At 39.7% G+C, this 22,978-nt stretch overlaps 1 protein-coding gene across 6 annotated transcripts in view; it reads left to right on the forward strand.

Moving 5' to 3' along the window:
• Positions 1 to 3,050: 3,050 nt before the first annotated feature.
• The window catches only part of Shprh (SNF2 histone linker PHD RING helicase), a 68,324-nt gene continuing 48,396 nt past the window's right edge, over positions 3,051 to 22,978 (forward strand). For 3 of the 6 annotated variants that reach the window (NM_001077707.1, NM_172937.3, NM_001284354.1), the window contains exons 1-11: positions 3,209 to 3,365; positions 5,392 to 6,047; positions 8,438 to 8,567; positions 10,799 to 11,017; positions 13,297 to 13,375; positions 14,246 to 14,396; positions 15,898 to 16,006; positions 16,588 to 16,841; positions 18,124 to 18,774; positions 20,265 to 20,516; positions 21,613 to 21,691. In NM_001077707.1, coding sequence (NP_001071175.1) covers positions 5,430 to 6,047; positions 8,438 to 8,567; positions 10,799 to 11,017; positions 13,297 to 13,375; positions 14,246 to 14,396; positions 15,898 to 16,006; positions 16,588 to 16,841; positions 18,124 to 18,774; positions 20,265 to 20,516; positions 21,613 to 21,691 — 2,542 coding nt within the window. In that variant the 5' untranslated portion in view covers positions 3,209 to 3,365; positions 5,392 to 5,429. Of the gene's footprint in view, positions 3,366 to 5,391; positions 6,048 to 8,437; positions 8,568 to 10,798; positions 11,018 to 13,296; positions 13,376 to 14,245; positions 14,397 to 15,897; positions 16,007 to 16,587; positions 16,842 to 18,123; positions 18,775 to 20,264; positions 20,517 to 21,612; positions 21,692 to 22,978 lie in introns of all 6 variants that reach the window. The other 3 variants (XR_871438.3, XR_380065.4, XM_006512740.4) reach the window with 2 other exon arrangements.

Below are 22,978 nucleotides of genomic sequence, written 5' to 3' on the forward strand. Positions count from 1 at the left end.
TACTGTCTTTGTTTTTGACTAGCGGTTTCAGTGTTTCCTATCAAGCTCTTTGTTTTATTTGGAGATAGTTTGGATCTAATATGATTCTTCTGGAAGCATGTATCTAGTTTTCCTATAAGATTATTAAGGATGCTTTGTTTGTTGTTTGTGGGGTTTTTTGTTGTTGTTGTTTTGGTATTGAGTTGTTTTTCTTTATATATTGTGAGCATTAACTTCTTGTCAGAGTTGTACTTGACAATTCTTTTTTTCCTATAATCAGTATAGTATCATGTATTTCCCGACCTATTGATTGTTGCATTATGTTGTACAGAAGCCTTTTAATTTAATGTCCTCCTGCTGGTCTATTTGTGGTTTTATTTCCCCATGTTTTGGGGGGAGGTCTTGCTTAGGAAAATTACAACCTTGCCAATTTAGTGTAAGGTTTTAGTGTACTGTGTTTTCTCCCAGTAGAAAACTTGCTTAAAGTTAACTCCAAGGAGTTTAAATCTAAGATGAGGTGTTATGGTATGCAGATATGATTGGTATAATCAAATACTACTGTTGTTCAGTATTTCAGGCTGGTAGACATTTAATCTCATTTAAGAACCTACTGAGGAGCCCAGAAACTTGGCAGGGCCTAAAAGAAATAGAGCTAATATTTAATTTTGCTATGTCTCCCGGGAACTGACTTAACACACTGGTGGTAGAGTCAGCATGCACTGTTATTCTGCAGGATGGTGGCTTTGTAAAGGCTCTTCCATTCCCTGCCAAGCAGCAGTTTCCACCAACATACTGTTTCAAAGCCTTTGGGGTATCATATTCACTCTCAAAGTGTTATGCCATTATTTTTGTAATTATAAATGTCATGCTTGAGGCCTTTAGAAAAGATTAAGAATATTTTACTTGTAGCTATCAAATTAGCATCACAAATATTCTTTCACAGGTATCAAAAATTCATCTGCAATACTCCCATTGCTTAAAGTTCTGAGGTAGTTGGGAAAACATGCCTTAGGAGGCGGCTTAGGGTTTCCGTTCCTGTGAAGAGATACTATGACCAAGACAACATTTACAAGGTAAACATTTAATTGGGGCTGGCTTACAGGTTCAGCGGTTCAGTACATTATCATCATAGTAGGAAGCCTGATAGTGTTCAGACAGGCATGGTGCTGGAGAAGGAGCTGAGAGCTCTACATCTTAATTAGAAGGCAGCCACCAGAGACTGTGTCTTGCAGGAGGCAGAGCTTGAGCGCTAGCAGATGGTTTGCTCATGTGGCTTATGGGGGGAAAAGCATCCTTGTAACCTAAAAGTATAAACTGAAACAGTAAATGATGGAGAAGAAACTGTAAAGCTTTATCAGGAGAAAGAGAGCTAAGATTGGTTATGGGGTGGGAAGGCAGAGCAGTACAGAGTAAGCAAACCTCTTATGGAAGAACATGGCCTATAGGACTTCCACAGCTAAGGAGAAATCGGTGAGTGGCTTTAAACTTTAATTACAGGATGACTTTCTTCTGGGGAAATAATTCAACTGTTGACTTTAGGTTGGAGGTAAATACTAAAGCTGTAAAGGTTCTGTGGCTCTTAAAAAGTGTATTGCACGTCCCCCTTGATGGCAGATTATCTGCTTAATAAGTGTTTTCACCGAATATTTTGAGCTCATTGTTGAGATACACTGCTCAGAAAATTAAAAATATATACATTATTTTCAAATTATTGCTTCTAGGTTAATGTACCTAGTTACCCCAAAGCTTCAGTGCAGGTGTCTAGTGAGATTGATATTCTTTTCATGGCCATGGAGCAAGGAGTCACTTTGGTTGTTACATCTTTTTGTTTAAGAAATACATTCTAGGGAGATAGCGGAGAGTGAGCTCAGAGGTTATGAGATCACTCTTCTCTTGCACAAGATCTGAGTTCAGCTCTGAGCACCCATATTGTGTGGCTCAGCCTTGTCGGATAGAGTAGTGATCTCTTTCTTTGCAAACCAGAACTTGTGTTTATTTTTAACACGTTTCTATAGGTGCCTCCTCTTCTGCCAGCCAGGAGCTTGACTGAGCAGCCATCAGCTTCAAAGCAAATCCTCTATCAAGAGAAAGGTACTGTGCTGAGAATTCAGTCAAAATATTTAAACATTTTGATATTTATACTCTGTTTAGACATGATGTATACTTACTGGACCACAACACAGAAACCAGAAAAAAAAATTAAAATTTTCTTAATTGCAATATTTATCACTATGGACTGGATCCAAGCCTAGCTTAGACATGATACAACACACCTGTATTGTTTCCAAACAAGGCAGCTGAGTTATATGAAAAGTGGGGATTCACGTGTAAGATCTGAGTGTGTCCAATAAGTCGGTTCTCCTGTCTGTACTATCATTAGATTATTTACCATCTACTAGGTGGTAAGACACAGTATTTTCATGAACAGATGTCTCACAACAGGGAATTTCCAGAAAGCCAAATAACAAGCGAACCTTTTCCTCCCCTGGAATTAGCTCTGGTGATTACAAAACAACCAAACAAACAAACAAAAAAAAAAATTACTCCACAGAAAAAAATTCGAAGGACATACAAAGCACTTGGTAAACACACTATTGAAATCCTCAGAGGAGAGACTTTTATGTCTACTGAAGATAGAATTCTCCCTTTGGAAAAGATACTGGGAGGCCTGCTTCAGCATAGCTGTATAATTTTTTTTCTCTTAAAACGTTTAAACATTTAAAGCCTTAGTAATTTTCTTGGCAAGAATAAATTTCTCTCTGGCTTCATTTTTCTCAGTTCCTTTTGAAGACATCGTCTCTGCCTTTTTTTTTTTTTTTTTTTTTTTTCCTTAGCAGATCGAATTCTTTTGGTTTAGTGGATTAATTGTATATTTGTTTGGGTATTATAATTGCTCAGCATCGTGAATTCCGTTTTATGTAACTTTCTGCCTTTTTATGAAAACCACAACTCACATCAAGCCTACCGCTCTGGCAAAGAGCCCCGCCCTCTCTGGCAAGAGGTCCCGCCCCTTCTTTCGGGCCCCGCCCATCCTGCATTTGCTAAAGCCACGGGAGGCGGGGAAAAGAGAGAGGCACAACCACCGCGAGACTTAAACCGTCTTCTACCGGGACCTCAGGGACGGGACATGCGCAGAGGTGCTTTTTGAAGCCAACACCGGAAAGAGGGGCGGAGCGTCCCGACTGGTCCTGCGCGTTCGCCTGGAGCGAGCGCTCCTGCTGGCCTCCTCAGCTGGCGCTGGCGGCTTCCGGCCTGGGTGCCAGGCTTCACCCAGCGTGCAGCGCGCATGCGCAACTCCCGCAGGTGAGTGTGGCGACTGTGGGCCCGGGATCTGCAGCCTGCGAGGAGGGCCGGGCCCGGCGACAGGTGCCTGCAGAGCGGCTGAGGTAGGTGAGGGTGCGTGCGGGCTCTGGGGTTAGAGTCGCGGCGGAGGGAGGCTGGCTCTGCGCGTCAGGGAAACTCCGAGGGCTCCTGCGCAGCTCCGGGATCCGGAGTGATCGGCCCTGCGAGGCCCCGCGGCTCGGCCCCAGCCCGGACGTGGGCCGAGCCCTTCTCGCGTGGGACGGGTGCTTGCTGCCCACGCTTGCGTGCTGAGGCCCTGTCACGAGCTGTCCCTCCGGCTCCTTCTTCGAGGATAACTTGCCTTGCAGGCTGGCGGTGCGTGGGACGACAGGTAGCTGGGAGGGATGCAGAGGCCGCCAAGTTAGGCTGGCAAACTCTCAAGCATTACAGTCGCCTGCAGAAGCGCCCTGGCTCCTGTGCATTGTGTGCACTTTGACGCTGCAGGTAGCGCTAGGTTGGTGAACGAAGATGTTGGTTTCTGGTTAAGGTACCCTGTGGGAGGAACGGTATTGTTTACAGTCTTGCCTTTTCACCGTGGTGCCTTTTAATCCACTTGGCTTGAATTTATCATGGCAAGTCTATGTTTTTCTCCTACGTGTTTGCCTTTGCTCCTGTATTTGCCTAGGTCCCATGATCGCTAACACCACTTTATTCTTTGTCTAAGCTTTTACTCTTTGTCTCAGTTAGGGTTTTACTCCCGTGAATAGACACCATGACCAAGGCAAGTCTTATAAAGGATGACATTTAATTGGCACTGGCTTACAGGTTCTGAGGTTCAGTCCATTGTCATCAAGGTGGGAGCATGGCAGCATCCAGGCAGGCATGGTGCAGAAGATGCTTAGAACTCCACATCTTCATCTGAAGCCTGCTAGCAGAATACTGGCTTCCAGGCAGCTCTTGCAGTCACACACTTACTGCAACAAGGCCACACCTATTCCAATTGGTCCAAACCTTTGAATAGTGATACTCCCTGCCAATCACACTGTTAATCCATAAAACTAGTGTGTGTGTGTGTGTGTGTGTGTGTGTGTGTGTGTTCTTCCCTCCTCTGTATAAGGATCGATCGAAGTTTTGTTAACGCTTTGGGATTGTCAAGCTCATTGGAATTAAAAGAGCAGTGGTGTGGGGTTAAATACAACTAACATGTGAGACAGGCATTTATTTCTGATGTAGTGAGAGGTTTGTCTTCCTAGTTGTTGGCCATCAAGTATAGTATTATAATTTGTCTTCTTTAATGGGATTGTTTCTTAACTGAAAATTTCTACCAAACATGAGTGAAACTGTCACAGCATTTGATACATGAGATCATGGTTAAAGTGTTTCTTACCTGTTAGTTTTGTCCTTGAGGTGACCAATTACCAATCCCTTCTGATGGGAAGACACAGTGGGGTGTTCTTGTTGCAGCAGCTTGGTCACACCTTGTTGCTCACACCTGGGTAGATAAGAAAACAGACAGGATAGGAAACAAGACTGGTCCCCCAGGCTCAGCAACCAGCATCGGACTCCCTACTCCTAGGCCCCATCTCAGTTCTGACATGTAATCTGTGAGGAGCTTTTATAGCCAAAGCACAGCAGCTATTACTTGACTTAAGTCTTCTTATCAATTTACCTATTTTGAAGAGTTCACATTATATAACAGACTTAAGTTTTGTGTAAGGGCTACTGAGGAATGTGCCTAGTATCACAGGGTTATTGTTAAGATAAGGAACTGGGTTAGGATGTGCTTCATGAAATGAGGATATTTTCACTGTGAATGAAAGTCAGAGTCTTGTGTGTGAGAGTCCTAGAAAATATCCAGTAGAGGAGTGAGGCCCAGCCTAGGTTTGTGCACATTAGGGCTGTAAGCCTGAATATTGCAATGTTTATGTTTTTGTTTGGAACTATTTCCTCATAAAAGATATATCACCTCAGTGTTGGTAACCTTCACAGCAGATGTACATTGTTAATTTTCCTGGAGTCTAGATTTGCAGTTAGCCAGAGGCTTTAACCAGACTTGACTGTATGGACTCTATTCTCTTAGTTTTCCTGTCTTTATCCTGCCTCACACCAACTATTCCATTTGTCATTTAGAATTCACATTTACTTATCAAGAAAGTGGAAGCGTGAAAATGAGCAGCCGAAGGAAACGTGCTCCCCCGATGAAGGTCGATGAAGAAAGGCAACAGCAGCTTCACTGGAACATGCATGAGGACCTGAGGAGTGAGCCGCTCACCATGACGGTCGGGGAACAGGCCTGTTCAGATGCAGACTCTTCTTCTGATTGCATCATCATCGATGAAGGCCCTCCTGAGAGTGCACTTCACAGAGATAAGAAGAGGCGTTCAGAGACTGTGAGCGTCTTAGAGGCCACCGAGGAAGAGACCCGTTTGTCTGTGACTTTGAATGTTACAGTTTCTCCCTATCGTGTGGATAATTCTTGGAAAGCATTTCTGGGAGATTTTGCTCTTCAGCTTCTCCCCAAAGAGAGTTTAGTTGAACATTTTTCTGAAAGGACTTTTACATTGAGTCCTTCAGAGTCAAGCAGTCAGTTCCTGATCTATGTTCATTCAGAATGTAAAAATGTAGAGAAACAAGAAAATGTTCTTGAAGGATCAGCCGGTGTTTGTAGCAAGGGAATCCGAGTGGAATCCTCCTTCAGTAGTGACATGTTACAGGATTTGGCCTGGCTACAGAAGAGAAGAGGAATAAAACTCTACCAGAGACCAGACGGCACTCACACAATCAAGGTACTCAGGGTCTGTGGTGTTGTGTAAGGTTCTACACTGGTAATTCATTGATGTTAACTTTGAAAGTCTCAAAACCCAGCAGTAAGCCCCCGTTATTAAGTTTCAAAGAATAACTTTGTATGGGGCTTTAAGTAACTGTAAAACTGTGTCTTCCTGCCAGTCCCAACTAGCCAGGCTGTGCTTCCCTAAGGAGACTCTCCTGGTTTTCTCTTCCTGCCTCTGTGCTCTGTTAACTGCTTTGGTTCTCACCATCTTGCATTATAATACCTTCTATTTTCAAATCTTTCATCTATTTTGTTTCAGAAATGGTGTATTTGAAATGTGACTTAATTTCCTGATTGTAAAACTTAAGTGTAACCTTGCTATTCTGACTTAACAACTTGCTATCATATGTCATGAATTTTACCCTTTGTCACTATTTTTTTATTTGGTTCCTGAAATTCCAAAATTTGTCTCCCAAACATATTCTGTCCTTCTGTCTGTGCTTTTTTTGGTTTCCTCTTCCCCATCTCTGATAGTCCATTCAGAAAGAATGCATGGATGCATAGAGAAGGTTTTTAAGTCCCAGGCATGGTACTACATATCCTTGCCCAGTGTATCTATTTTCTTTTTTCTTTTGGCTACTTGTGATGGTTTGTATATGCTTGGTCCAGGGAGTGGCATTATTAGGAGGTGTGACCTTGTTGGAGTAGGTGTGTCACTGTGGGTGTGGGCTTTAAAACCCTAGTCCTAGCTACCTGGAAGCAAGTCTTCTCATGTTTGCCTTTGGAACTAGATGTAGAACTCTCAGCTCCTCCCCCATCATGCCTGCCTGGATGCTGCCATACTCCTCCCTTGATGATAATGGACTGAACCTCTGAACCTGTAAGCCAGCCCCAATTGAATGTTGTTCTTATAAGAGTTGCCTTGGTCATGGTGTCTGTTTACAGCAGTAAAACCCTAAGACACTGCTTGAAACACACTAAAGGCGGAAAGAAAAACCCTAAGAAATTGTTTCATCTTTGTGTCACTGAAATGTTTTTCTTATTTCTCAAAAGAAATTATATCTGTAGGCTAATTATTATTTCTGAGGAGATCTGGTGTGTTTAGGGTGGAATGGCCATAGATTTATTTCTGACTAACCTAAAGAATAAGAGAACATTTAAAAGCATTATACAGCAATTAACTTTTTCCTGGACAGTGGATCTCAACCTTGCAATTCCCTGCCTACTGATTTTGAGGACCAGAATTTTGCTGAGAGCAGGAAAGTAAGAAATCATAGCCTATGTGTCTGTATTCTACCCTTAAAACCATGTCGTAATGTCTTCCATTTTCCCTGACCTTGATTGGGCTAAGTATGTAAATATTTAAGCCATCTCCAGGTGAACAGAATGCAAATATGAACGGTTCTGAAATGGAATCTTTGCCACTTGTTCCAGTGTAATGTTGCTGGATTCTTAAAATTTCAGCAGAAAAAATGAAGGATTTCAGTCATTAGGGAATTAGCCCAGGATTGCTGGAGAAATGAAGAAAATGCATTGTTTGCCATTAGAAATCTTAAAAATTAAACTATTTAGACTACTTCATAGACTTTCCATTTTAAAAATAAAAACATATGAGGCTAAATAAAAGTTATGTTTCCTAAATTTCTTTTACTCCTAAATATCATTGTCTCTACTTAAATTTGAATATTTCCACTCTTAGGATTCAACAGCTCCATTGTTTTGTAAGTTAAGATACTTACCATAGTCAAAGTCTGTTTTTTTCCACTTTTACTTCCTATGACTGGGTTGATCCATTATAAGGAATCCCAAACATAACCTCAAAAGGCTGAGCTAGGAAAGCCTCCTTGTACCATGCTTCACTGATTGTTCAGATGCCCATTAGGTTCAGAAACCAGTGTCCTGGTGGGTAGAGTTGAGGTTCTCATCACACTGTGTTTTGGTCCCCTTTAAGGGAGTCTTTTTGTTTTCATTTTTCTAATAAATAATGCATCAGATATTTATAGAACGAAATTAATGAAAATAAAAGTATATCTTCTGCTTGTGGAGCAGACATTGTTAAAACCTTTAAAATTGTGAATCTGGAGACTGGAAAACTGGCTCAGTGGTTAAGAGCACTGGCTGTACTTGCAGAGTTTAATTCCCAGCACTCACATGTCATCTAACAGTCATCTGTAACTCTTGTCCCTGGGTCACCACTGTCCTTGTATAGCCTCGATGGTCACTGCACACATGTGGTACACAGATATAGATGCAGATACAAACACCATATACGTTACAAAAGAAAAAGAAAGAAAGAAAGAAAGAAAGAAAGAAAGAAAGAAAGAAAGAGTCTGAAAAAGCCTTTCTGTGTCCTTATAAAGAATTGTATACTCCCAGTAAAACGTTCTGTGTGTTAATTGTTTGTAGGTTGGAATTTACATTTTGGAAGCTGGCCTAACAAGACTAGACTTCATGAGTGATGCAGGTTCCAGAATGAAAAAGTTCAATCAGCTCATGAAGAGAGTGATGGAAAAGTTACATAATTTCATTATTCCAGGTAATTACCAAAGTAAGAATTACAGTTGCATTTTAGCATTGCCAGTTTCTCCTCAACTTGTACACATAGCAGCCTGAAAAACAAGTAGTAAAATGAAGAAACTTGAGTGCTCTTGATGCACTGCTGTGTGACAAACTCTGAAATGCCTTACTGATAACAATTTGCTTTTTTACTGTAATTGCTTAGTGTCGTGCCCAGCATTCAGAAATGTTTGTAAAAGCAGTAGACAAAAAAGCTAAAAGCCACTCAGAACACATCTAAACTAGCTGAATTTCTATTTATTTATGTATTTATTTCTTAGCTTCCTACAAAATTTTTATGAAGCTGGTTGATGGATTTTCTTGGCTATTCTGCAACAATTTTCAGTAGTCAGAGATTATGCTGGCCTTTAGTCTGTTTCCCTGCAGTCTGATAAAGAAGCTCAAGAGGTACAGTCCTATAAGGAACAGGTGGCTTGGTGGGTTGTTGGCAGGACATGCAATTCGTGGTTAGCATGCACCTAAGGCCTGTGAATACTAGTAAATGTAGCTCAGTGGGAGAGATAAAACAAACAAAAAGCGCTGTTGGTTCAATACTCTCTGCCACAGATAGACATGGGGAGTGACTGAGGGGGCACCTAGCTCTGCTGCTGGAGAAACAGCTTGGTTCTCCAAATTACAATGGAGAATTTAAGGTGCTTGTGTTTTCAGGTATAATTTTTCTTCTCTCATTCCTTTCTTTTGTCTTGCTTTTTTTGGTGTTGGTTTTAGTTTTGGTTTTTTTGGGTTTTTTTTTTTAAAACATTTTTTCTTCTTTTTCCTTTTGTGCTAGATGTCAAACCCAGAACTGCACACATGCAAGGGCTACACTTCTGAGCTATAGCCTCAGCCCTATACATTGTCATGTTAGAGTGTTTTGAAAATCTTTTTTTGAACATAGTGGGTACATGGTTGCCATAGCTCATTCTTTCAAAACTTCACAATACTAGTAATAGTGACTTTGCAAGTTAGAGATTTACAGGAAAGAAAATATCTTGTTTCATAATTAGAAATGCTATCAAATCCATCTAGAGTATTTTTTTCAGTTATAAGAATTTTAGCCAGCTATGTTGGAGTACACGCCTACACTGCCAGTGTCCGGGAAGGACAACTTCAAGCTTAGCTGTCAATGCTTGATCACATTAATTATTTTGTTGTTGCAATAGTAAGAGATAAGTGTATAATTTCTCTGTGTGGTTGTGATAATCCTATGTGATACTTTGTATTGAAAATAATTTGTACATTATTCAGAACACTCTTAGTCATTGAGCATATTAGATGCATTTGTGCTCTTTGAGCACAAATTGAAAGACTAACTCAAGTGTGTGTGGGATTTTCATTTTGTTTAAGTTACAGTGTGAATCTTCTACAGGGCATTTGTATTTGTAGTAAAATGGGATAGCCTGACATGCTTACATTAATTAATCTTTCAGCATGTCTCTTCACTAATTCCTGCTGCTACCAAAGGCCTGCCCTTCCTTCTCGACCTGAAAAATTAATAAACCTTTTTTTTTTTTTTTTGGTTTTTTTGAGACAGGGTTTCGCAGTGTAGCCCTAGCTGTCCTCACTTTGTAGACCAGGCTGGCCTCGAACTCAGAAATCTGCCAGCCTCTGCCTCCCGAGTGCTGGGATTAAAGGTGTGCACTAGGATTTTCTATGAAATATAAGGATTTTTTTAATGTTAAGATATAAAAGTGATAAAGTAGTTTATAAATAACAGGTGAAATTCATACTCAGTTACCCATATTTATTAAATACTTATAAGAGCAGAACATGTCAGTGTCTCTGAGGTTCTGTGACAAGTACACAGGTGATTGAAAGAGCAGATATATTACAGTCAAAGTATAAAATAACACATGAGCACTGAGCAGAAAATAGATGACATGCAGCATTTGAATGCTTTTAAAGAATGCATAGGTGAATATTTTTTGAAGAGGGATTTCCAGTCATGGAATACACAGAACAGGACTGTGGAGCTGGCTGGCTGCGTGGGGTTTCCTGGAATAAGGACTAGTGGTTAGCAAGCCTTGTATAGCACATGCATCTCCATTCCCAGCTCCTTGAAGAAAACTGAGCCGTGAGGCTCTTAGGGGTGAGACCAATCCAGAGATTATTGAAAAGTGTCTAAAAACACACGTGGGAAGGGTTTAAAAAGAAACAATTGCTTGTGGCTTACAATGCAGACTCTGTTATATACCTTTGTTGGATATACAGATGTGCTGGAAGAAGAGGAGGAGGGTTCAGAGAGCGAGCCCGAGGGTCAGGATATTGATGAGCTCTATCACTTTGTGAAGCAAACACACCAGCAAGAAACACGGTCAGTCCAAGTGGACGTCCAGCACCCTGCGTTGATTCCGGTCCTGAGACCTTACCAGAGAGAGGCAGTCAACTGGATGCTGCAGCAAGAGCAGTTCAGAAGCGCTCCTCCTGCTGGCAAGTATAAGATGCTTAAAGAAGGGCTTATCAGGAGGGACGTGTTACAGATAGTTAATAGTGGGGCATGTATTGGGGTGACGGCAAGTAATCATACTGAAAGGAGAATAATTTTCTGTCTTTCAGAATAGATGCCTAGATAAATTAATATGTGACTTTTCTTATTTGTAAAAGTTTAAACTACTTCTTCCTTCAGCCTTAATGGGAATGTATGAAAAGTATAAAAGAAATAAATTGAAGTCATGGTCCCTGCTTGTAATTTCATTTGGAAGGTAGTAGCAGGAAGATGGGGACTCAAGTCACCCCAGGCTGTGGTGTGGATTCCAGGTCGCCTGTTTGGGCTACGTGCCTTGGTGTCTCAAAGGAGAGAAGGAGAGGAAGAGGGTGGGGGTGGGGGAAGGGAGAGGAAGAATCATGACTTGCTTACAAAGAAGTGCTTTTAGAACTTTGTTAATTATATGTAAGAAACTTCCTAACTTGACAGTAAATATTATCAACAGACAGCAGATTTGCAAATGTGACTAATTTTCCTAGTTTATATTTTTTGCTTTCCCCACAAAATCAATAAAGCCAAGAGATTCATTGCAGGGGTGTACTTTAGTCATAACTTTTGTTTGGTTTTGAGGCACAATCTTGGGGTAACTCTTGACTATTCTGGAACTCAATAACTGTGTAGATCAAGTTGACCTCAAGCTCTAATTAGAATTCATTTCCCTGCCTCCTAAGCACTGGACTTAAAAGTATGCAGCACTAGGCTGGCACTGTTTTTAAATGAGTAGACAAATTCTGAGATTTTTACCTGACTCTGTACAATGAGTTATTAACTAGTTCTGATTCTTCTTGTATAGATTTACTTTTAGCTAACTACAGATAATTTCTTCCAAATATTCTAGCAACCTAACTTTTTTTTAAGTTTTCCTTTTAGGAATTATCAATTGATAGGCAGTATTATTTCTTCTTGCTCTTTATCCTGTTAATACCAATACATTTGTCTTCTCCAAATTACCTTCCTCATCTCTATTTCCCTATCTTCTACATTCTCATTCATTCATATTCTTCTTCATTCTCTTCCCCTATCCTGAAATCAACATCTAACTGTGGAGTTGGATGCTCTTGGTAAAGTTTCATAATCTGTATGTTTTGCTGCCTAGCTCTCATTCAGTCTTTTCCTCATTATTATTTGTTTGGGAAATTGTTAGTCCTATAAAGTCCCACATAGACCATATTATTTTTTCTCTAAAATAAAATAATTTTCGGATACATAATTTCCACAAGGAATAACTTACATACAACAAAACAGTTTGATCTTAAAGGTAATATTTGATGTATTTTGACAAATCTGTAAACTTGGAGTCAACAACCAGTTCTTGTCAGGCTTCCACCAGAGTGACAGAGCATATCTGAGAAAATCATCTCCAGAGAATCACTGAGTGGGATGGTTCAGTGCAAGGATGACTAGCCTGATGGCTTTGGACCTGAGTAGACATTAGGTGTCTAGAGGGACGAAATACCTTGTTTCAGAAGTAGAGGAATGCTATCAAATACATCTTAGCCAGCTATGGTAGAGCAGACTTTAGCCGCAAGTGTTTGGGAAGGATTACATCCAACTTAGATATCAGTACTTGATTGTGTAATTATTGAGTTGTAATGGTGTAAAGTAAGTACATAATTGCACATTGGTTTTGTACTGAAGGTAATTCGTTGATTATTCAGTGTAGTCTTAGTCGTTGAGCATATTGTGTGTGTTCACAGTGTGTACACTGCAGCAGTGACATGCAGCTGAGGAGCTCCTCCTCTCGTATTCTAAAACAGGGAGAGGGGACCAGGACTAGAAACAGTCCCCAAGGCCAGTTTCAGTAAGGACCAACTCCCTTTACTTGGCTATCATTTCCAGTTTCTACTAATTTTCAGAAAGCCCTCAAATTAAAGTATAGTAAACACAGAGACACAGAGACACACGTCTGCACTTAGCAAATGCAGAAAACCCTTACCAGGTTGGAATTGGTGCTATATATTAGTTTTCCCCCTTAGCTGTGTGTTGTGCTTTGCTCTTCTGTGTTATTACTGGCTTATGAGTCTGTGCAAAAGCAAAGGGAACTGACAAATAGTATTAGAGGAATACTGTGAGAGGCAACTCTGTGGCATTTCCCAAATGAGCCTTCCCAAGGATGTGAGTCTTCTGAATCAGTGTCCCATGCCATTTTGTTTATCTTAGTATCACTATTGACAGGAGAAAAAAAATCAAAACAAAAGCTCTTATAACTTATACTTCTCTTTAGATAACTCCCTGCACTTCTTATGGCGAGAAATTGTTACACCTGATGGCTTGAAACTCTACTATAATCCATATACAGGCTGGTAAGGCAAAATCTTTTATGTCTGATTTTTATAAAATATATACAGAAAAAACTATGAGAATTTAACACAGTGTTCAGTATTGAGGAGTACTAAAAGTCTTATATATTTCTACAGTTAGGATAGACTTAAATTAAAAAGCACTTGCCATTTTCTCAGTGAATACAGTTATAATAGACTGTAGCTGCTGAGCTATCAAGATTGACAGAGATGACTGGGCATGGTGAGGCATGCCTTTAATCCCAGTCCTTGAGAGCTAGAGAGTAAAGGAGAGATTAGATTTATGTCTCAAGTAATGTCGTTTTTTTTTATAAAGGCCAACTTTTATACTTTTAATTATCAATTTATAGATTTAAGAAATGTGATGATCTTTGAGCATAATTAGTGAATCAGTATTTATTATCTTTTATATTTTTAATCACAGATTCATAAAGACCATAGAGGGAAAATCCTGCCTTCTAAAAATGTTATAAAATTGCATATATTTATTCTGTGGCCAAGGATGGAGGGGTAGCATGGCATACCATTGAAGGTAGAAGATGACTGTGTTTTATCATGCTTATCATAAGGACTGGTGGCAGTCACTTTTGCCTATTTAGCCATCTTGCTAGACCGCATAACATTTCTCTTTAATTATAGATGAGATAAATGTTGATTAAGTACTAGCACCATTCTTATTTCTATGTACTTAGTTGTCTGCTCAATTATTGTTATTATTTTATTCCTGTTAGGTAGGATTTGGAACTTTGACTTGTTTCCTCCTAAATGAAGTTTCAGTAAACTTAAAGTTGCATTCATTTCTTCAGTTCTCTTTGGGAACTAATAAAAGACAGGATTTTATTTAAATGTTTCTTGGGTTGTATTTTCTCTTAGCATCATTCGAGATTTCCCACATGCGGGTCCACAGTTGCTTGGTGGAATCTTAGCAGATGAGATGGGTCTTGGAAAGACAGTGGAGGTTCTGGCTCTGATTCTGACACATACCCGACAAGACGTCAAGCAGGACGCTCTCACCCTTCCTGAGGTACAGAGAAATGCCGTGCTCCAGAGAATAGGAGCAAAGGATGTCAGGAGGCCGTGCAGTGAGCACTGAGCATTTGCTCGGTTCTTGCGTCAACCCCTACTGTGGTGGTGTGAAAATGGCTTGTATTCAGGGTTGGTTACCTGCAAGTAACTGCAGAGAATGGGACTTTGGTTTCCTGGGAGGTTTTCTTAAGTGATGAAGACCAACTAGTAAGGGAATATACAGTAGTAAGTTTATCAGTCTTCCAACTAATTAGCAGGACTTTTACAGTAAGTCCTGTTAGTGCGTCACATATCTTGTCAACACTAGAAGGTCAATATTGTCACTGAATGAAGAACTGTCTGTTTAATTACAGATCTCAGATTCTGTTAAGTAGAACTTAGTGATTGACTGATAGCTTAGTATTAATAGATTGTTAGATGGAGTAGTTTTTGTATAAATATCTGAATTTTAGAGTTCACAAAATATAATTTCCTATACCTCCCAGTAGTAAAATCGGAAGCCAGCACGTTAAATCGTGCTGAATTTAGCCTACCAATCAAAGGTTAAACTAGTTAAGAATCTCTAGGAACCACTGGGCCCACAATTTTAATATTTATATAATATGTTAATAAATTCATGTATGCATAATGAACCTTTGTGATTTCAATAGTAAATAGTAAAGAAAAATCTTTATATATCTTTGTATATATGTTTATATATACATATAAATACATTTTTATAAACTTATATAAATATATAGCTATGATAGGGGAGGTTGAAGAAAAGATTCAACAGTTAGGAGCCCTGAGCTCTGGCTGCTGTCCTAGAGGACCCAGGCTGGATTTCCAGCACCCACCCATGGGGCAACTAACCATCTGTAGCTCTAGATCCAGTTGATGCCTCTCCCTCTTCAGGCCTCTGTGGGCACTGTATGCATATGATATACAGATGTACATGTATACAAAATTCCCTTCCACAGAAAACACAAATAAATCTTATTTTTAAAAAGACACTATATATGAGTTAAAGTATTAGCATCGTTGAGAGATTTTTAATTAAACTCATTACATATTTTATTTCTGAACTTTCGTTATTTTAAATTTAATGTTTCAATTCTATTTTTAACTGTGTCTTTAAAAGTTACTTTCAGTAATTCCCTACATTTAGGAAATTTAGAGTATACAAATTAAAACATGATGGTTCGTTATAAGCTCCAAAGTGGAAACATTGATATATAATGAATGACATTTAGTTATCTCCCAGTTGCATATGAGTATATGCTTTTTTTTTTTTTGTTTTTTTTGTTTTTTTTTTCTGAGACAGGGTTTCTCTGTGTAGCCCTGGCTGTCCTGGAACTCACTCTGTAGACCAGGCTGGCCTCGAACTCAGAAATCCGCCTGCCTCTGCCTCCCGAGTGCTGGGATTAAAGGCATGCGCCACCACGCCCGACTTATTCTATTTTTCTAATAGAAGGGATGATTATAACAAATATTTCAACTACCAAAATTATGTATTTCAGGGAAAAGTGGTAAATTATTTCATCCCAACTCACTGTCCTAGAGAAAAAGTGAAAAATAGAGAAATCCAGGATACAGAATATGAACCAAAAGAGAAAGTTCACTGCCCTCGTAAGTGTGGTCTCTTCACGTGACTTCTTACAGTGATTTTACTGTAGTTTAAAATGTTATTCTTATAAAGATATTAATAGTAAGCACTAGGTTTCAATTTTGGGGGGCTTTTGGTTTTTTTTTTTTCCATTTGTTTGTATTTAACACAGAGCATCGTTACAAGTTACATCAAATATAAAGAATTGGTCCCAGTACTACCTGGTTAGCCTATTATATATGCTTCAGTTTCTTCAGTTTTGTTTAATTTCAAGTGTAGTTTTTATAATTCTTTTTAGCAGATGGATTTTCTTAGGAATCGTAGCATAACATGTACTAGGATATTCAAGAGATTGTTATTTTATAATTTGAATGATTGTTGTGTCATCAAATTAACAATTAGCCTAAATAATGCTTTGTTAAATTATTTCTACTACAGTAATTTTTCTTAATTCAAGGTAAATTTTTATTACATATTCTTCAGAATACTAGGTTGTATTAAGTCTTTTATTTGTACCCAGTCCTTAATAAAGATTAAGATTGAATTTCATATCAATTATTTTGAATAATTATCATATCCTTTTGTCTATCTACTGTACATTTAGCTACACGTGTGATGATCCTGACAGCTGTGAAAGAAATGAATGGGAAGAAAGGAGTTTCTATTCTTTCTATCTATAAGTATGTCAGCTCCATATTCAGATATGATGTTCAGCGGAACCGGGGTCTTCTGAAGCGGATGTTGAAATGTTTAATCTTTGAAGGTCTTGTGAAACAGATCAAAGGCCATGGTTTCTCTGGGACTTTTACACTGGGGAAGAATTACAAAGAAGATGTATTTGATAAAACAAAAAAGCAGGTAACATCATTTATTAAGTGCATGTACTCATATACAACGCCTTACAGAATAAATGATTAGGTCCTGCCTTGCCACTGAAGCTTTCAGAGCTTAGTGACAAAAGTCAGAAATGAGTGAGAAAAGGTACTGTGGCAATGACGGACTTAACAGTCCTACTTTCTGAATGTGTCACAAGAGTAACAACTATTTTAGTTACCATTCAACCCTGAGAAGTACTCAATGGAATCAACTCTAAAATTAGTTGGTTTACCTTAAAGTTTAAGGTAACTTGTCTATTGTTAAGATGCTGTCTGTATTTACAAACCTTGCTCCCAGCTTTAGAAATGTTAATGCCTCAAATTGTGTATACCTATGTATAAATGCCTCAAGTCTTTTATATAAAGTTATCATGTTCCCAATGACGTCATCCTGTAAAACTTTAATATTTTTCTATAAAACTGTTTTCATTTGGCTAGTAATTTCAATTTGCTTTTAGAAAAATAGACACAGTACATGTAAACACCATTAAGGAAAAAATGACGACAAATCAGAGTATGAAAGCCTTTTGCTTGGCTACTGTAAGAGATAGTAGAGAAAATAGGCACAGTTCATCTCTCAGAGCAGAGAGTGTCCAGCTTGTGCCCAAGCACGCACAGCACCAGGAGCTGGGACCTCTAACCAGGGCCATTGTTCTGTATTAATATCCTGGTTCTTCTGTGTGCCCTCAATTCTGACCCCATTTTGGGGGAGCTCTTCCTATCACCTACCTGGCTGTCACACTCCGACTCTCTGACATGCTCTTTGTAAGCCCTTCTATAGTGTGCTTTTACTTCCTGTTCAGAGACAATGCCTGGCCTGGAACTGATGTTCAAACCATAATGACAAGAGACACCCATAGAAAGGCAAAGATAAAAGTCTGTGTACCGATGGCAACAAATAGTAATCACCCTTCGCTTTATTTGTACTTGATGATTTGGAGTTGTATGTACTCTAAATTTCTGGTTTTGCTTGATTTAAGCAGACTTTAAATCAGAAAATGTTAATAACAAAGGGATAGCTTACCTTCTTTCTCATCAGCACTGTACAGGGATCAAGTAGAACCTTTGCTTCTCTGAAGGTTACAGAGAGAGGTCTTTCAGAGGGTAAATTAGAATATGTTTATCATGAACAAGTGTCCTTGGGTAAAGGGTGGTAAAGACACTATTGACTTTGTTTGTAAAGGATATATGTATATAAAGTTTAGAGTTTAATTTCACAATTATAACTTTATTGGTACATGTTAATTAAAGAATACTTTTCATAGGCAGTAGGGAGTCCAAGGAAAATTGAGAAGGAATTGAGGAAATCAGTGAACAAGGATGCAGATTCTGAGTACCTGCCATCAAACACTTCTGATGACGATGAGCCTTACTATTATTACTGTAAGGCGGGAAAAAGCCGGAGTAAGTTGAAGAAGCCTGCTTTACTAACTAAAAAGGGAAAGGGTCAGTCTGTTCATCTGGATTCCCAAGGTGATGCTCCAGCTGCTGGAGTCTGTGCAAGTACTGATGTTCATGTGTCAGAAAATACATGTGTCTCTGAAGACAAGCAAACCCAAGAAGCAAAAGACTGTGCTGAGTCGCCAAACCCTGCTGCCGAGGAGTTGGCACAGTCTAACACTTCAAGTCCTTGTGAAACCTCTGATTACCGCTTTGAGTGTATATGTGGTGAATTTGATCAAATTGGCCACAAGCCAAGAGTTCAATGTCTGAAGTGTCACCTGTGGCAGCATGCAAAGTGTGTGAATTATGAGGAGAAAAACCTGAAGGTTAAGCCTTTTTACTGCCCCCACTGTCTTGTTGCGATGGAGCCAGTATCAACAAGAGCAACTCTGATCATCTCTCCGAGCTCCATTTGCCACCAGTGGGTGGATGAAATCAATCGGCACGTGAGGTCATCATCTCTCCGAGTTCTGGTAAGGCACTGCAGCTAGCGAGGGGTTAGAACCTGTACAGTGGTGCTTATCTGTGATAGTTCTCATTGTGGCTGAGCAAGATCTCGTGTAACCCAGGATAAGTTAGCTCCAAGGATGACGTTGGAATCCTGGTATCCCTGTCTCTGTTTCCCAAGTGCTGCATTATGGCATGTGGACTCTGCCCAGCTCATTTGGATGAGTATGATTTTACTTTTTTTATGCTTTTTCCCCCCAAAGCTCTTAATAAAGAGCTTTCATACTTCATTAATAAATGTTTTCATGCTTCATTTTTTTCAATAAATTGAGCTCAAGGACTTGTGCATGTCAGGTAAACATTCTAGCACTGAGCCATATTGCCATCATCCTCTGTTTGTATATTACTAAAATTATTTGTTATGATACTAGTACTGGTTATACCAGAGCTTGAAGAGAATATTGAAAAGAAGAAGTAGAAGAACAAACTATATTCTTTTTTGACTTCCAGATTTCAGAAGTTGAGAGTATATTATTATTAAGGCTTTTTAAAATTCTCAATCATCAAGTTGAAAATGTGTTGGTAGAGGCATTTGTAATTTCAGAGAAAGATACAGTCCCAGGGTGGTATAGTATAATTGCAGATGCCATTTAACCTGTCATCTTATTGTCTTTTGGAGCCTCAATTACCTCATTAGAATAATTCAGATATTTATTTGGTCCTTGGCATTTTCCAGGAGCTGAGCTCAGGTCTAAAAGCAGCCTCTCATAGGCTTGCTGTGTAGGTTCAATTAGGTGGTCAAGAACTTGCCGAGGGGCATTGCTTGTTATTGTTGGCTGCCTTCCTTCCTCCCATGCAAGAAGTGTAGTTTTTCCATAGTTGGACATGAAGACAGTAACAATAAATAAAGCACAGTTTTTGCCATTGGGCAGTTCTTTTTAGTCTTAGCTCCTAGGTTTGAGCAGGTCACTGTGTCCTCTGTGTGAGGAAAAAATAGCACTTAATAGTATGGCTGTTGAAATTTGGAGACAGTGTTTCATACAGTCTGAGGCAGGAAGGATACCTCATGAATGATAGCTGGGATTGCTCTGCTCCCCACACCACTGGCTTCTCACACCCCTGCTGAGTCGCTCCATCTACCGACCTGCTCACATTCTTTCCCTTTTTTCCAGTTGAAAGAAAGTATTTGTTTCAAAACTTTTTTTGTTTTTTGTTTTTTTCGAGACACTTTACCAAATCATTAGCTCCTCTGAGTTAACTGTCAGTTGCATGATTGGTCGTCCCACCAGTGCTGTCACAATTGCTCTGTGATATTTCTATTCGTGTTGTTTATGTCACTTGGCTCCCACACTAAAGCATAACCTTTCTCCAGACAGTTGTGCAATCTGTCTATAGTATGTATGGCCAAAAGCAAATTTAGAAAGGCCTCAATTCAGTAGGAATGTAAATAAATGAGTATTTCTTTGGCGTGTGCCAGGGTTTTCTGTAATAACTCTTGGTGCTGCTTATTTCCCAGGTATATCAAGGAGTGAAGAAACACGGCTTCTTACAGCCTCATTTTTTGGCAGAACAAGATATAGTTATCATTACCTATGATGTTCTTCGTTCAGAACTAAACTATGTCAATATCCCACATAGCAATAGTGAAGATGGGCGTCGCCTGAGGAACCAGAAGCGCTATATGGCCATTCCCAGCCCCTTGGTAGCGGTGGAATGGTGGAGGATCTGCCTTGATGAAGCTCAGATGGTCGAGTGTCCTACAGTAAAAGTAAGAGTCTGTACATCTTACGAGTGCAGAGGAAGGACGTGAATGGATCAGTAGTTGGGATTCAGTTAAGCCACAGTACTGATGGTGTTGGCACATTTGTTGCTAAATACTCTTGTGTTATTCTAATTGTCTGGATGATAGTTTTGTATGGACTACTTGGATATCTGTGTGTATGACACAGTTCAAAGCAAACTATGCTTAGGGAACTTTAAATCTTCTCACCTAATTGGAAGGTTAATCAAGTGTTCTCCAGTAGCCTGTAGCAAATGGCTAAAGGAAATGGCCCTTACATATTGATTTTTATTATAGCTATCTCTGTGTATATGTATACCTCAGGCATTCCTCTGTTACTCTTCACCCTGTTGTTTAAGATGGTCTCTCATTAGATCTGGAACTTACTGAGTTAGCCAGCTAGACTAGCTGGCTTGCCAGACGCAGTGATCACCCTGCCATCATTTCCCAGTGCTAGGATTTAACTGCTGTTGTGCACGTTTCTTTGTACTTTGGTGCTAAGGATCCAACTTCAGGTCCTAGTATTGTGTAGCAATTACTTTACTGACTGAGCAGTCTCCCAAGCCCCGTTATTTATCTTTATAATATCTCCAGTGACCAATCTGTAACCTGAACTGCATTGATGAGTCATATCTCCTAGCACAAACGCCCACCTCTCTAGTACCAAGCGGTGAAGGGGGTGTATTCATCCAGGGTATTTCTCCTTCTCTATGTGCTTGAGCCAGCCCTGCATCTCTGGCTCATGAGACCACTGCGTTGGGTAATGGCTTATTGAGTCTGACATTCAGCAGTGAGTGTGAAGACTCATGATTAAAGCAGATGTATCTTACCTGAAATGGGCTATAGTGGGCCTTTTTTTTTTTTCCTGATTTTTCGAGACCGGGTTTCTCTGTGTAGCCCTGGCTGTCCTGGAACTCACTTTGTAGACCAGGCTGGCCTCGAACTCAGAAATCTACCTGCCTTTGCCTCCCGAGTGCTGGGATTAAAGGTGTACGCCACCATGCCCGGCTAGTGGGCCATTTTCATGAGGAAACACACACCTGAGTTCTGTGTTTTGTTTTTGCTCATAATTTTCTTTCATTAGGCCGCGGAAATGGCCCAGCGTTTGAGCGGGATTAATCGGTGGTGCATCAGTGGCACTCCAGTTCAGAGAGGATTGGAAGGTAGGTAATACAGGCTTTCCACGGCCACCATCCTTGAGGAGCTTACGTACGGGGAAAAGTACTGCTGTGCTTGATCTTTGTCAGAATCTTTAGTAAGTGTATTTTCACTTAGAGTTTGCTCTTTATAGTTTAAAACAATTAACTTGTAAATGGAACGTGGGTGATGCTTCAGTTTGTTTTCTTGAGGTCAGATACATAGTGAGGACTCCCATTGCTTTAAATTGGCCAAGTGTTGTTGGACCCATTCCACAGAATAGCTATAGGTCTCAACTCAACCTGAGTTCCAAAGGTTTAAACCTGAGAAGAAAGGAAAGCATGAGGGAGAGAAAAATTTCATCTAAGGGACGCTGAAGAAAATGACAGCTGAGTTGAGCTCTGCAGCGCTGCTAAGTGATGGGAGAGGCAAGGGTTCTCTGAAGTAGAGGAGCCTGACACTTGAAGGTAATAATACTGCAGGAGACCTTAAACAAGTGTCAGTGTGGCTAGAGAACAAGAGCCAGGGCAATCATTCTTGAGTGGATAGACAGAGAGAAAACCAAAATAGACCTATTAGACACCATAGGAAAGTACTTTTCTTATTCTTTTGGAAAAACAGATTTTGAATTTTGAAAATTTGGGAAGTTTTTGAAAACTTGGAAACTATTAGAAGGATTTAGATACAATGTAATAGATTAATCTTGTAAATGAATTTATTTTTCAAAAGATGACTGTCATTGTAACAGAGAATGATTTGTCAGAGAGCAGAGTCTATAGTAGGATATCAGCTGTTTGGCTGCAGCAATTAATGGAGGCAGGCAATGCTAGCTCTGTGGGTCTAGACTAGAGTTGTCCTAGAGAAACAGAGAAAGTGGACGAGGAAAATTAACAAGTTGCAGTGTGCTGATAAATTTCTAAGTCATACACATCTGTGAATTATGCTAGAAGAAAAGCATCTTTAGGTTGTTAATTTGTTTCCAGCAGATATAATTAGAGGACCTCGGTGAAGCAGAACTTAAACAATTGGACTGACGTGATCTGAACTATAAATCTCTGATTTCTGCAGATAAAAGTGCATAATTCCTATGTGCTGCTACCAGAGTCACTTGATTCAGCTACATAGCAAGGCCCTGTCTAAACAGTAATTAAAACCTAAAATGTTTGCTGGCCGTCCTCAAATGGTGGAATAGGTAGTTTATTTGTTTCACAGTTTTATTAGTTCCTTTAGAGTCATGCAATGTATTCTGATCATATTCACCTGCCTCCCCTATTTCTTCTCAGTTCACTCACCCACCTAGGTTTTAATCCTTC

This window comes from Mus musculus, chromosome 10, assembly GCF_000001635.26.
Source record: "Mus musculus strain C57BL/6J chromosome 10, GRCm38.p6 C57BL/6J".
Lineage (NCBI taxonomy): Eukaryota > Metazoa > Chordata > Mammalia > Rodentia > Muridae > Mus > Mus musculus.